This window comes from Lynx canadensis, chromosome E3 (assembly GCF_007474595.2).
Source record: "Lynx canadensis isolate LIC74 chromosome E3, mLynCan4.pri.v2, whole genome shotgun sequence".
Taxonomy (NCBI): Eukaryota; Metazoa; Chordata; class Mammalia; order Carnivora; family Felidae; genus Lynx; species Lynx canadensis.
This window is the reverse complement of record NC_044318.1, coordinates 25,303,353-25,316,860: the sequence shown is the minus strand read 5'-3', so window position 1 is coordinate 25,316,860 and position 13,508 is coordinate 25,303,353. Positions and strand designations below refer to the sequence as shown.

Below are 13,508 nucleotides of genomic sequence, written 5' to 3'. Positions count from 1 at the left end.
GTCACTGGCAGGCACATTTCTCTGAACCTCTCTCAGGCTCCCCAAAGTTTTGTTCGGGGATCTCAGCTTTTTCTAAGAGAACTTGGCTGCTCTGCTCTCATGAGTCCTAAGTGCCAAGGACATTTCCTCAATATAAAGGGTCATGCCCACTTTAGTGTCTACCGTCAGGGTCTTAGCTGCAGACTCTTTTGATTCGTCTGGATTTTTTTCTTCACAAGCCTTCATGCTACCTCTTTGTCTTCCTCCTTCTCCTGAGTTCCCTTCCCCAACCCTGCAGGGACCTCCACATAGGACAAGCTTGCTATTTGCTGCAAGCAAACCTGGGGTCACAGTCTCTCTTCTGTCATGTGTGGGCAGCCAGACTGTCTCCTTCTAACTGGTTGCCATGGGGCATGTCCACTAATCCCTAACCCTTTGCAGCTTCAGCCTCTCCATCTATAAACAGGACTGTTGTGAAGGAAGATCGATCGTGTAAAGGCTTTAGCACAGTCTGGCACCAGTTGAGGCGCTGTGTTAGGTGTTATAGTTACAGTACTACCTGTGTTATGCATTGTGTTTATAGCCCTGCTCCCAGACGACTTCCGTGACTCCCTTTCCAGCCTCAATTCATTTGCCAGAGCGTTGGTCCCTGCGTGTTGCCTGATATTCAGGGATGTGAGCTCATGTTTGCAGAGTACTGCTGGCTTTCACACTTGGCCTCCCAGGAAGCTATGTCAGGCCTCAGACCCCAGCAGGTAGATCCCAGGGACTTGCCACAATGCTGTTGCAGTTTAGAGGACCACATGGCTCAGAGCTGGTTTCATGGGCTTCCACATCTCTGTCCACCTGTGGCCTGATGCAGCCCAGTTATGGGACTTCTGTGGGAGAAGACAGGAAATGGCTGGGGGGTCACAGGGATAAAGGGAATGAGGTCTTGCTTCCAAGGAGCTCTCAGTTGGGTAGGGAAGAAGACCCAGAACTCACAACTACAGTGCTCCCAATTTAGGGAAAGACTACTAGATGCATCTATAGGATCCAGTGCGACCACAGAGCTGGATATCTGGGTCATCTGGGAATCTCCCTGACATTGATGACATTGATGATGCTTGGCTAGAATACCAATGAATAAATGGGAAATAGTGAGACAGTGGAGGAAGGGCATTCCAAGCACAAGAAAGAGCATTTAAGAAGGCTTGAAACAGCCTGATACATTCTAGGAACTGCAAGTGATTCCAGTTTGTTGGTTTCTATGATCTACAGGACCAAGACCAAATTGTCTCTCTTGACATTCAAAGCCTTTCGTAATCTTGCCCCAACCTACTTCCCACCGCTCCTGCCCACCCCACTCCTGTCCCTTTGTTATAGCCACTCTGACCGCTTCCTGTTCTGCAAGCAGGCTATTCACATTCTGGCCTCCCAGGCTTTGCCCAGGCTACTCCCATTGCAGGGAAAATTCTAATCCTCTTCTTTGGGGAGCTAACTCTCCTCTTCCAAGACCCAACTCAGGGGACATCACCAGAAGCCATTGCAGGGCAGAAGTTGGATGCTGTGCCACCAGCACCTAGAAGCCAGCTTGTTTCTGTTGAATAGTTGATCAGATCAAGGAAATCTTCCCTGAGAACCCCAAGGAGACACCCTTTCCACGCTGCCTTAAATGCTCCCAGAACACCTGTCCAAGCTTTGTCAGGGCTTCTTGAGGCAGGTATCATTTCTTTTTCTTCAGGGTCTAACTCTACCTGGCCCAAACGAGTTGAGGTGCCAGGCACGTGTTTGTTGAATGAATGAATGATCGGGCAGGCCTTTTCACCTTATGTATCCTGTGAGCCTGCTAGGCCTAGCTCACTGTCTCCAACGCCTGGCACAGTTTGTTGCCCTCAGCGCTGTCGCTCGGGCACCACCCTCACGGCCCCTACCCCGCCCTTGGGGGCCGCTCTACCCTAAGCCACTCCAGGGAAGACTCCGCCCACAGCCGGTGTTGGAGGGTGGAGGCAACGCCCACCTCGCCAGGCCCCCTGGGATTGGTGCGGCCGCCGCCAGGAGGCGGGCAAGGGCCGGGCAGGCGCTGACGCTCCTTGGGCCAGAAAAACCCCGCCAGGTGGCTGGCTAGAGGGTGACCGCGCGGCCAGGAGGTGGTGAGTGCCGGGCAGGCGGGACGGGAGGGACGCGCGCGGCGGGCGGAGCGGAGGACGCCGAGGACCGTGGCGCGCGCCCTGGGCACTGCCCACGTCCGCCTCCCCACGGGCTGCGTTGGGTCCAGCGCCGCGCCGGAGCCCAGAGCCCGCCCCACCCGAGGGACTCCACCCAGGGGTCGGAGGAGGTCGTCAGTCCCGGCTTGTCTTCCAGACCCGGACGACCGAGGCTCCTGAACGACGAGGAACCGCCCAACATGGCATCGGAGGTGAGTGCGACCTCGTGGACCCAGGTCCTCCGAGTCTCCAAACGAGGGGGAGGGGCGCTCTGGGACCCAGCCAGGGCCCGTGACCTGCACACGGGATTTCCCCTTGTCGGACGCGCCGCCGGCCACCCTGCCGGTAATTGTCTCCTCTGGCTCCAGGCGGTGGGTTCCTCCTGGAGCACTTGCTAGAGCCTGGGAAAGATCTTTGCGCGGACTTCTACTCTCCCCCTCCCCGCTCCCCAGGGGCCTGTGTGGCATTCAACAACCCACACTGCTAGGGAAGGTGGCCTTGGCCTGACAGCGCTTCCGGCGAGGGGGCAAGAAAGGAACTGCCCACTGATTCAGCCTCCTCACCTCTTCATTCCTGCTTTCCCGATGTCCTTCTGTCAGTCCCCACCCTGCGCCCCTTCTCCTGTTGTAGCACTTGTCATTACGTGGCAGAGTCCACATGACTCTGGCTTGTGGAAAGAACCAGGAGGTAGGGGACCATGCCCTGTGGCCCCAGTGGCCCCAGTGCCTGGTGGCTTCCTGTCTCACTGGCCTCTCTTCTTTAGAGCCAGAGGACTCCTGGGTTCTCTTCCTGACCACTGAGTGGCAGAAGTCCTAGGTACAGGTTCTTTTCCTTGGGCCTCAGTTGATTTATCTGGCAAATGGGAATAATAATAGATTTCCGCCTCCCTCTGTAAGGTACTGGATCATGAGGTCATTGTTTTGAACCCTTCAGGTGAAAGGGGCTGTTGGCTTGATGCCAATGAAGGAACCTGGAGCCTGGGAAACCAGAGATCTAGGTTCCAGTCCTTTTTGGTCCTCATTAGCTAGCAAGTCACTTCCTCTCTCCAGGCCTCAGTTTGTCCATTTGAATAGACTGGATAAGAATGCCTGCCCTGCTAGTTTCTGGATCAGGGCTTGCACTTTGGAGGCAAACAAATTTGGTTTCTGAAGCAGTCACTTGATCTCCCAGGGTAACAGTGCCCACCTCATAGGAGGGTGTAATAGCATATGTAGAATGCCTAGCACAGGGCCAAGTTGTTGGACTATAGTAGGTGCTCAATAAATGGTGGCTAATGATACAGTAACAACAGGTTATTTCCCTTGTGCATTCTTTTTTTTTTTTAAACGTTTCATTTTATTTTTTGAGAGACAGAGTGCGAGCAGGGGAGGGGCAGAGAGAGACGGAGACAAAAAATCCAAAGCAGGCTCCAGGCTCTGAACTGTCAGCACAGAGCTTGATGCGGGGCTCGAACCCATGAACATGAGATCATGACCTGAACCGAAGCTCAACTGACTGAGCCACCCAGGGGCCCCTCCCTTGTGCATTCTAAATTGGCTGTTGCTCATTCCTTCCAACCTCAAGCAGTCCTGCTCCAAAGGTATCACTCTGGCCCTGATGTGTCCTAGCTTAGAGGAGTGCTCTCTCCCTGCACATTAGCTCCCCCACCCCATCTTCAGAGCCCAAATGATGGCACCTCATTCTGACCTCCATCTGGGGTCTTTAAGCCTACCAGTGGGGTGGGAGCTTGGCCCCAATACAGAGTGGGCCGCCTTCAGGAGACCAGAGCATCAGGTGACTTTTGCTGGCCCCAGGCCGTCCTGTGGGTTGGTACTAATTGGTTTGGCTGCAGCCCCACTTGTTAAGTAGTTGTTATTACTAACAACCCAGGCAGGGAGTCCAGAGGCCTGCTGGAAGAGGCAGTGCCAGGTTCCCGGCTGAGGGGGGTGGGCTGGCTCTCAATCCTGGCTGGTTGGCCCTGGCCTGCTGGCCCCACTACTCAGGACCAGGGACCCACGTGGTGCTTTGTGGAGATCTAGGCTTGGAGGGTAAGGGATGGATCTGGCTCAAAAGGTTGAGGGGGTGGAGGCTGCTGCTGCAGGTCAGAGCCCTCTGGCAGCCAAGGCTGCTGGGCAGTGAGGAGGTCAGCTCACAGTCTGGGGCCAGAGCACAGTGGAGGCCCCCATGGTGCACACAAGACCCAGGAGTGGCTCTAAAGCGCCGCCTGGCTCTAGCGGCCCTCAGCCCCTCCCTTACTAAGAGAGGTTACTGGGTGCCAGGCACTGTGCTATGTATGAGCTTAGTAAATTTAATCTAATGAAATACTCACAAGTCTATCAGGTAGGTACTACTCTTGACTTTATATTATAGAGCGGTAATCCCAAGGCTTAGAGAGGTTGTATAACATGCCCACAATCAGGTGGTTGGGAGAGGTCCTGGACGTTGCAGGGGGACAGAGGAGGACATAGGTCCCCAGAGGCCATTATAAACTCCCCCTCCACAGGAAAGTTGGCAGAGAAGTGACATGCCTACCTGCACCCAGGGAACACTCTCCTAATCCTTGGCATTTTGGGAGCTAAGGCAGCTCCCCATGTGTTCTGTACCCCTCCCCCATCTGTCATATGCTGTGGCCTATGCCCTCTTTCAAAACAGAGGTGTCTCTGTCCCACCCCTCCGCCCTTGGCTCCCGGAGGGACAGAAGGTCAGCTAGTGACCTTCTAGAAAGCCAATGATAACAAATGTGTCAGAGGTGCTCTCCAAGGGAGTGGTGGGGGTTGGGATCTTAGGCCCCACCCCAAGCTGTGGTAAAGAGATGCTGGTCGTTTGAGTCTGATGGGGCCCCTCAGGTGCTTCTTGCCTGTCCCTGCCACAAAAGTTCAGGGTATCAGGGCTATCAGAGCAGTCCTGGTGGAATGTGGGGTTTAGAGCCTGCATTCTGCTGCAGATAGCTGGGCCACAGTCCTGGCCCTACCGCCCCCAGCAAGGGCAAGCCATGTAACTGCTCTGTGCCTTGCTTTTCCCCTTGTTTCCCCAAGGATACACTTGGTACCTGCTTCAGAGAGTTTCCGTCCGTGCATGCCAAGCAATTAAAGTTATGCCTGGAACACAGTGAGAATGCACTACATGTTAGCCAGGATTCTTATCGTTAGCGCTGGAATATCAGCTGGATTCAGACTCTGGACTCCAGAGTGACTTCTCCCCTTGGTCAGTGACAAAAGGTCCCAGAAACTCTGCTGTGGTCTCATGGTGTCTTGTACCCTGCCATCATTTCCTTAGCGAAGTGTCACATGGTAGGAAAGAACCCTAAGTTCAGTGTCCAGCCACATTCCCACACTGACTCCCTGAGTGACTTCAGGCAAGTTCCCGATCCTCTCTGAGCCTCAGTTTCCTTGTCTGTCCAGCGAGAATAACCCTGCCTGCTGGTTCCCACTGCCATCAGACTTCATAACTCTCCTGCAGGCCCTTTGTGAGAGTCACTGTCCTCAAGGGTGGGGAGGACACTAACTGCTCCTGCTCTCCTGCCCAGAGCGGGAAGCTATGGGGTGGCCGGTTTGTGGGAGCAGTGGACCCCATCATGGAGAAGTTCAACTCATCCATTGCCTATGACCGGCACCTGTGGGAGGTGGATGTGCAGGGCAGCAAGGCCTACAGCCGGGGCCTGGAAAAGGCGGGGCTCCTCACCAAGGCTGAGATGGACCAGATACTCCATGGACTTGACAAGGTACTCTCTCCACCCTAAGGGCCACCCTAGAGCTCCTCCCTGTGGTCCCAGGCCCCTACCAAGTCCTGAGCACAGGTTACAGTGCTCTCCATGCACGTCATTTCCTGTGATTAAATGTCAAGGTGCCCTTTAAACTGTCTCTCTTCATTCTTTAATGCCCGTGGCTCATGGGGGAGGGAGGGCTGGGCCTGAGCTGCTCCCTTGGGGGCGGTGACTGCACCCCCTGTGGAGCACTCACTGTTCCTGTGGAGCACTCACTGTTCCTGTGGAGCACCCCCAGGACTCAGCTCCTATACAGAGACAGTCAGTGATCAGAGTGGGAGTGCAACCAGGGATGGGGCCCTTTGACTGTGGATGCCTGGCCCCTGGGATCATTGCCATCTGCTACAGGTGGCTGAGGAGTGGGCTCAGGGCACCTTCAAACTCAGCCCCAATGATGAAGATATTCACACGGCCAATGAGCGGCGTCTGAAGGTACGACCCCCTCAAGTCCCCCTGGCCTCCCCTCTTCACCTGGCCCTTGGTCACTGGGAGCATAAGTGCCGTCATTCTGTTCCTTTCATCACTGGCAGAGTGCAGGCCAGACCCCAGAACAGGCGACCTGGGCAGAGACGGCAGGGACCAGGAGTAGGGAGGGAGGAACCAGGGCGTGCCTGGGCTGACCCCACTGGGTCACGAGCAGGCAGACCCTGACCCCATGCCTCCCTCCACCCCCAGGAGCTCATCGGTGAGACTGCAGGGAAGCTGCACACGGGACGAAGTCGGAATGACCAGGTGCTGCTAGCTCTTCTGCCCCGTGCCCCATGCCTTCCCAATCTTGGGGGACCCAGGAGGCAGATTTGGGGCTCGGCAGTGGTCTGGTTCCCCAGCGAAGCAACACATCTGTCTCCCTGAGTGCTGCCTTCTCCTCCCCTCAGGTGGTCACAGACCTCAGGCTGTGGATGCGACAGAACTGCTCTAAACTTTCCGCCCTCCTCTGGGAGCTCATCAGAACTATGGTGGATCGGGCAGAGGCGTGAGTCTCCCATGGACACCCAGGTGGCAGAGAGGGGCATGAGGGCAGCCGGGGGCTCCTCCCCTAAGACAGGCAGATCTAGGTGGCAGAGGTGAAGAGGGTCGGAGAGCCAGGCTGGGGTTCATGGGCATCCTGGAACTCCTAGACTAAGTGAGGCAAGCAGCCAGGAATGGGGGCATTTCTTGCTCTTTGCTACTCCCATGCCAGCCAAGCTCAGCAGGCAGGGCGAGCTCACCCTTTGCGGCTTCATAAGCAGGAGGCTAAGGCACTAGGCAGGTGCCCTGAAGCCTGAGGAAGGGGGCTGGCTGTGCCTGGGGCAGCCACAGTCACTCTTTAGCCTGCCTATGCCCTACGTCCCCATTCCACCCCCCATCCCCAAAGCTGCTTCCCAATGGCCTCATCCCAAGCTTTGGCTTCTGTGGCCTCATGTCTTTGGCGTTGGCTTTGTTCCTTGCAGACCTGGCTACTTTGCTGCCGAGAAGTCCCTACCTGGTGTCAGAGATAGGGTTAACCCTTCCTCTTTCCCAGCTCCCTGTGACCTCTTTTTCACAGACCTTACCACCTGGGGGAAAACAAGGGCATAAGAACTGTCACCCTGGGGGTGCTGGGAGAAATAGGGAGTGACTGCTAATGACTACAAGGTTTCTTCTTTGGGATGATGAAAATGTTCTAAAGTTGATGTGGTTGATGAGTGTAGCTAAGGTGTACAGTTTAAATGGGTGAATTGTATGTGAATTATATCTCAGTAAAGCTGTTTATTAAAAACAAAAATAAGCCAGAACTGTGTGCCCCTGCCTTACCCACTTTAAAGTGCCCCTGGCTCTTCTAGAGTCCTTGGGAGCTTCTTGAGTGCGCACAAACATGACTCCCCGCCATGTAGTACCCACCATGTGTCTCCTCCTTTGCTTTCACCTCTGCTCAGCGCTGAAGACTTAATCACCTTTGGTCCTAGCCAAAGTCCTACTCCTGGGAGGCCCCATGGCACTGGCCTAGTCCTTGGATCGCCCCACTTCTGGCTGCTTCTTTTATGATGTGTTTGTCCCCAGGAGATCCCTTGCTTTCTTGTGCAGGCAGATCCTTGGTAGGCTTGCCCTGCTTTTCCTTGTAGGGGCCAGGCCTGCAGGGTCCCAGGTGTCACAGGCAGTCCTTGCCTGAACTTCCTGTACCCCTCAGGCCCTGCCCTTATTCTTCCCCCACAGGGAACGTGATGTCCTCTTCCCAGGGTATACACACCTGCAGAGGGCTCAGCCCATTCGCTGGAGCCATTGGATCCTGAGGTGGGTGGGTGGGTGGGTGGGGCATCATGGAGGGACTGTGATGGAAAGGAGGGCCCAGGATGCCCTGACCCTCTTGCCCCCTGGCTTCCTACAGCCATGCCGTGGCACTGACCAGAGACTCTGAGAGGCTGTTGGAGGTACAGAAGCGAGTCAACGTCCTGCCCCTGGGGAGGTGAGTGAGGCCCCAGTGCTCTGAGGGCCTAGTTGGGGGTAGTGGTTGCTATGTCACATGGTCCCTGGGGATCCACAGAATAGGAGGGACCAGGAAAGACAGAGGAGAACAGAGAGGCAAGTAACTGGCTTCCCTGTCCAGGGTTCTTCCACTGTGGAAGGGAGGGAACCGTGCATGGAACCCCCCCCCCCCCAGCTCTCTCTAAGATGAGGACAAGCAGGCTAGTGAGTATGTCAGAGCTTAACCTCCAGAGAGGTTCCAGAGAGCTGTCCAGCTGCCCATAGCCCACCATTTCCCTGCCGTGGGGACAAGTGTTCTGTCACCCGTACTGACTCGGTGGCAGCCCTGACAATCAGGGCTTGGCTCTGGGTGTGCAAGTGTGTATGTGCCAGGGCCTGCCTGCCAGGAGCCCTGGTCACCTGGAATCGCCTATTTTTGCAGTGGGGCCATTGCAGGCAACCCTCTGGGCGTGGACCGTGAGCTGCTCCAAGCAGGTGAGGTGCCCTGCCCCTCCTCCCCAGGGAGATCCCCCTCAGCACCTGCCAGGTCCCACACACAATTGGAGAGGGCAGGAGTCTGGTTGAAAACTGCATTTATTACCTATGGACACTGAGGCTAGAGAGGCCAGAGAAGGCCTGTGGCCAGGGTGCATTGTGCTGGGGAGTCTCAGGGCTCTTGCTTCCTTCTTGGGACCCAATCCCCATATCCTGCCCCTCCCTACTCTCCTCTCTGAAAGGGTCTTAAGGAGGAGGTGGCTGGGCAACCTGGTTTGGGGTAGAGGAGGCCCCTTCTTTCCCTCCAGCCCAGCCCTATTGCCTTCCTCATTTCCCTGTCCTCCAGAACTGAACTTTGGGGCCATCACTCTCAACAGCATGGATGCCACCAGTGAGCGAGACTTTGTGGGTGAGTCCTGGGGGCCAGCCCGCTTGTCCCCTGGGGCCACTCCCCTGCACTGTGCTCTAATTTGTCCTCTAGCCTCCTCCCACCCCAAGTTTGGTCCCACCTGGGGATTCTCCAGACTGAGCGAGGAACAAGAGAGGCCTGGTGACCAGAAGGCCTGCTCTCCCTTTCCTCCCACAAGCTGAGTTCCTGTTCTGGGCTTCACTGTGCATGACCCACCTCAGCAGGATGGCTGAGGATCTCATCCTCTATGGCACCAAGGAATTCAGCTTTGTGCAGCTCTCAGATGCCTATAGGTAAGTCCGGGCCCTGCCCTACCCCAGTTCTGCACCTGGCACACGGCTTCCCTCCTCCCCCTGCCACCCCCTGGGCACACCTGGACTGCATGCTGCTGGACATCCCCTGATCCAGCCAGCACACCAGCCGAGAGGCAGGGGAGCCCTTTCAGCCTCAGCATCTCTGTCCCCAGCACCGGAAGCAGCCTGATGCCCCAGAAGAAAAACCCAGACAGCTTGGAGCTGATCCGGAGCAAGGCGGGGCGCGTGTTTGGGCGGGTGAGCAGGGCAGGGAGTGGGGGCAAGGCTCTGGGCTGACCCGGAGGGTCCTGAGGTCCAGCCTCCTGCTTCTCACTCTTCCTTCAGTGTGCTGGGCTCCTGATGACACTCAAGGGACTTCCAAGCACCTACAACAAGGACCTACAGGTGCGAGGCTGGGGCTGTGGATGAGGGGCCCATCCACATACTGCACCTACACCGTATCCCAGTTCTCAGGGCCCTGGCACATCCAGGCAGGGGTTCACAGAATTGCCACCTTCTGTCCTATGTACCCAGCCCTTGACTGCCCTTGAGAGCTCTCTCCTCCCTGCTGATGTGGGTTGTACGAGGTGCTGAGTGTTCCCAGTGGAAGGCAGTGGGCATGCCTCGGTGGGGGACAAGGCTGCTGGGCTCTCACTTCCTGCCACATGCCTCCCAGGAGGACAAGGAAGCCGTATTTGAAGTGTCAGACACCATGAGTGCCGTCCTCCAAGTGGCCACTGGCGTCATTTCTACACTGCAGGCAAGCCACCCCCCTCTCCCCTTGGCCCCTACACTCTGGGATGGGCATGCCAGGAGGCCATCTTGAGAGGAGATGAGAGTTGATGTGTCCAGAAGATCTGAGGCAGGGGGAGGTGGGTATGTGTTTGTTCCTGCCCCCTGGGAACACTGAAGTGACAAAAGATGCTAGCTACAGTAGAATGGAACTGGGTTAGACTCCAGGGGTCCCATCAACTGGCCTGACCAGATTTCTTTTTTCGTCACTTACTATGGGAAATTTCAGGATGCGCGGTTGAGAGAACGTATCATGAACCCCTATGGACTAACATGCAGCTTCAACAATAATCAACTCATGGCCTGCTTTTGCTTTGGCTATCTTTACCCACTACCCACCACCTCGTTATTTTTAAGCAAATCCCCATCATATCATTTCATTCTTAAATAGTTCAGGATGTGTCTCAAAGCCGTGTTTCTCAAACTGTAGTCCCGGGACCAGCAGCCTCAGCAGCACCTGAGAATGTAATAGAAATGCAATCCTAGGTCCCACCCCAGACCTCCTGGATTCGAGACTCTGGGGGTAGGGCCCAGCGATTTATACATCCCCCTGGTGGTTCTGATGTGTGCTAAAGCTAAGGACTCCAAAAAAGGGCCGGCAACCCCTAGTAACACACTGAAACATTATCAATAGTGATGACAAAATGGCTCGAGCAGAGAGGGCAGAGTAGGCTGGATCAGAGTGGATCTGCCCAAGGCTGGGGACATCCTGGCTAATGGGGGTGGTGGTAGGCCTTGGGCCTGGGGCTGGCAGCTTCGCCACCCAGGGTCCCCAGGACTCACCACCGCCACCACTGGCATCCCCCAGATTCACCGTGAGAACATGGCACGGGCTCTTAGTCCTGACATGCTGGCCACTGACCTCGCCTACTATCTGGTCCGCAAAGGGGTAAGTGTGGAGTGGCAGGGGTGGGGGTGGGGCCAGGAGATGGGGGTGTTGCCCAGGCTGGGGCTGGGGGTCGTGGGGGAGGACATGGACAGAACAGGGAGCAGAGGAAGGCCGAGTCAGTGCCGCCCTCGCCCTGGCTCCCCCAGATGCCATTCCGCCAGGCCCACGAGGCCTCTGGGAAAGCTGTGTTCATGGCAGAGACCAAGGGGGTGGCCCTCAATCAGCTGTCGCTGAAGGAGCTACAGACCATCAGGTACAGCCCCCTTCCCTCTGCTGCCTCCCAGGAGGTGGGCCTGGGCCCCTGAGGCCCCCGGTGGCCCAGCTGGGCCCTGGCCCATCTCCTCCTCCTTCTCCCAGCCCTCTGTTTTCAGATGATGTGAGCCACGTGTGGGACTACGGCCACAGTGTGGAACAGTATGCTGCCCTGGGTGGCACGGCGCGTGCCAGTGTCGACTGGCAGATCGGCCAGGTGCGAGCACTGCTGCGGGCCCAGCAGGCCTAAAGCCCTCCCCACCCTGCTCCCAAATAAAGTGGGCCCAAGAGGAGACTGCTGCTCGTGTCCTGCCTAGCCTGTCTCCCTCAGCAGCGGGCTTCCAGGGGTCTGCTGAGCGAGCAGCGGGGGCCATCAAGATAGTGGAGAAAATAGGCAGGGATGACAGAGTCACGGGTGGGGAAGGAGGAGAGGGGATTGTCCTCATTAGAGCCCCTACCCTGCTTGGGCCCCACACCCTTCACCGCAGGGCAACACAGTGACCTCCCGTCTAGGGTGTCTTGGGAGGCTTGGCCTCCTTGGAACCTTGGTGGCACCTGATGGGCTTGGTTAACTCGGTCTTTGTTCATTGTCCTTCCTTCCAGTGTCCCCCAGGCTCCCCTGCTCACATTCTCCCCATGCTCACCCACCCTTTCCTGAACAATCAGGCATGATTACAGGGTGTCCTGTGTTCTCGCGGGGGGAATGATGTATTTGGTGGTAAAATCAGTCATCCAGGTAGCGTGTGATGCCACGCACTAGGTGAGCTTCATACACAGGTGAAGCTGTCTCCTTCACCCTAGAGAGTAATGTACAGATAAACTCTCAGCACTGACCATGAGGTGAGGGCCACAGATAGGGGGAGCCTGCCCTGTGTTGCAGTCAAAGAGTTACATTTGGTCTGCAAAGGGACTGAGGCCAGGCCTGGCACACAGTAGATGTTCAATAGCAGTGAGTCCCCAGAGCCGGCAGAGACCTGACCAAAATCCTGGTAAGAAATATCTGAAATTTATGTTTTATTAAGAACAAGGCTAAACTGAAGGAAGAATGAATAAGCCCTCCCACGTGTTTCCACGAGCAATGGAAACATGGTAAACTAAAGAACCAAAACTGCAGCAGTGGGGACACAACACCAAATTCCAAAAAAGGCCGAAGCCATGGGTCACAGAATGTTCTAGAATAGTGGCTCTGGAAGTGTGGTTTCTCCTCCCCAACTCATCATCTGGGGATTTGTTTAAAAATGCAGACTTTCAGGGGTGCCTGGGTGGCTCAGTCGGTTGAGTGTCTTGACTTCAGCTTAGGTCATGATCTCGTGGTTTGTTAATTCAAGCCCTGCGGTGGGCTCTGTGCTGTCAGCTCAGAGCCTGGATCCTGCTTCAGATAGTGTCTCCCTCCTCTGCCCCTCCCCTCTCTTCTCTCTCAAAAAAGAAAAAAAAAAAACTAAAAAAAATTTTAAGTGCAGACTTTCAGGCCTTAATGAAACCTATTAAATCGGATTCTGTGTGAGGCCCAGCTGTTTTCATAAGGCCTTCAGGTGATTCTGATGTGCGTTCAACTTTGAAAATCACTGGTCTCTAGAATCTTGTTACCCAGAGTTGCTACAAACCAGCACCCCACCTGGGTCCCAGCCTGACCTGATTCAGAGTCTGCATTTTATTTTATTTAATTTATTTTTTAAATGTTAACTTATTTATTTTGAGAGAGAGAGAGAATCCCAAGCAGGCTCCACACTGTCAGCACAGAGCCTGATGTGGGGCTCGATGTCATGAAGCCTGGGATGATGACCTGGGATGAAATCAAGAGTCAGCCGCTTAACCGAATGAGCCACCCAGGCGCCCCAGAATCTGCATTTTAACAAACTCACCAGATGCTTGTTGCACATGCTAGAGTCAAAGTGCTGATCCAGAGAATGCCTAAAATCTAGTCTCAGAAATGAAGGGGTTTATGTCCATCAAACAGCAGATAGGATTAAAATAGTAATTATAGGGGCGCCTGGGTGGCGCAGTCGGTTAAGCGTCCGACTTCAGCCAGGTCACGATCTCGCGGTCCGTG

General features: G+C 55.5%; 1 protein-coding gene across 1 annotated transcript; it reads left to right on the top strand.

Moving 5' to 3' along the window:
• Positions 1-2,050: 2,050 nt before the first annotated feature.
• Positions 2,051-11,751, top strand: ASL (argininosuccinate lyase). The gene is made up of 17 exons (XM_030301181.1): positions 2,051-2,111; positions 2,323-2,377; positions 5,671-5,865; positions 6,256-6,339; positions 6,583-6,639; positions 6,783-6,880; positions 8,080-8,157; positions 8,252-8,329; positions 8,771-8,823; positions 9,170-9,232; positions 9,411-9,525; positions 9,699-9,783; positions 9,871-9,930; positions 10,202-10,285; positions 11,126-11,206; positions 11,353-11,459; positions 11,564-11,751. Exons 2-17 carry the CDS (start codon positions 2,366-2,368, stop codon positions 11,706-11,708), a joined length of 1,395 nt encoding a protein of 464 aa, XP_030157041.1. The 5' UTR covers positions 2,051-2,111; positions 2,323-2,365; the 3' UTR covers positions 11,709-11,751.
• Positions 11,752-13,508: the final 1,757 nt, after the last annotated feature.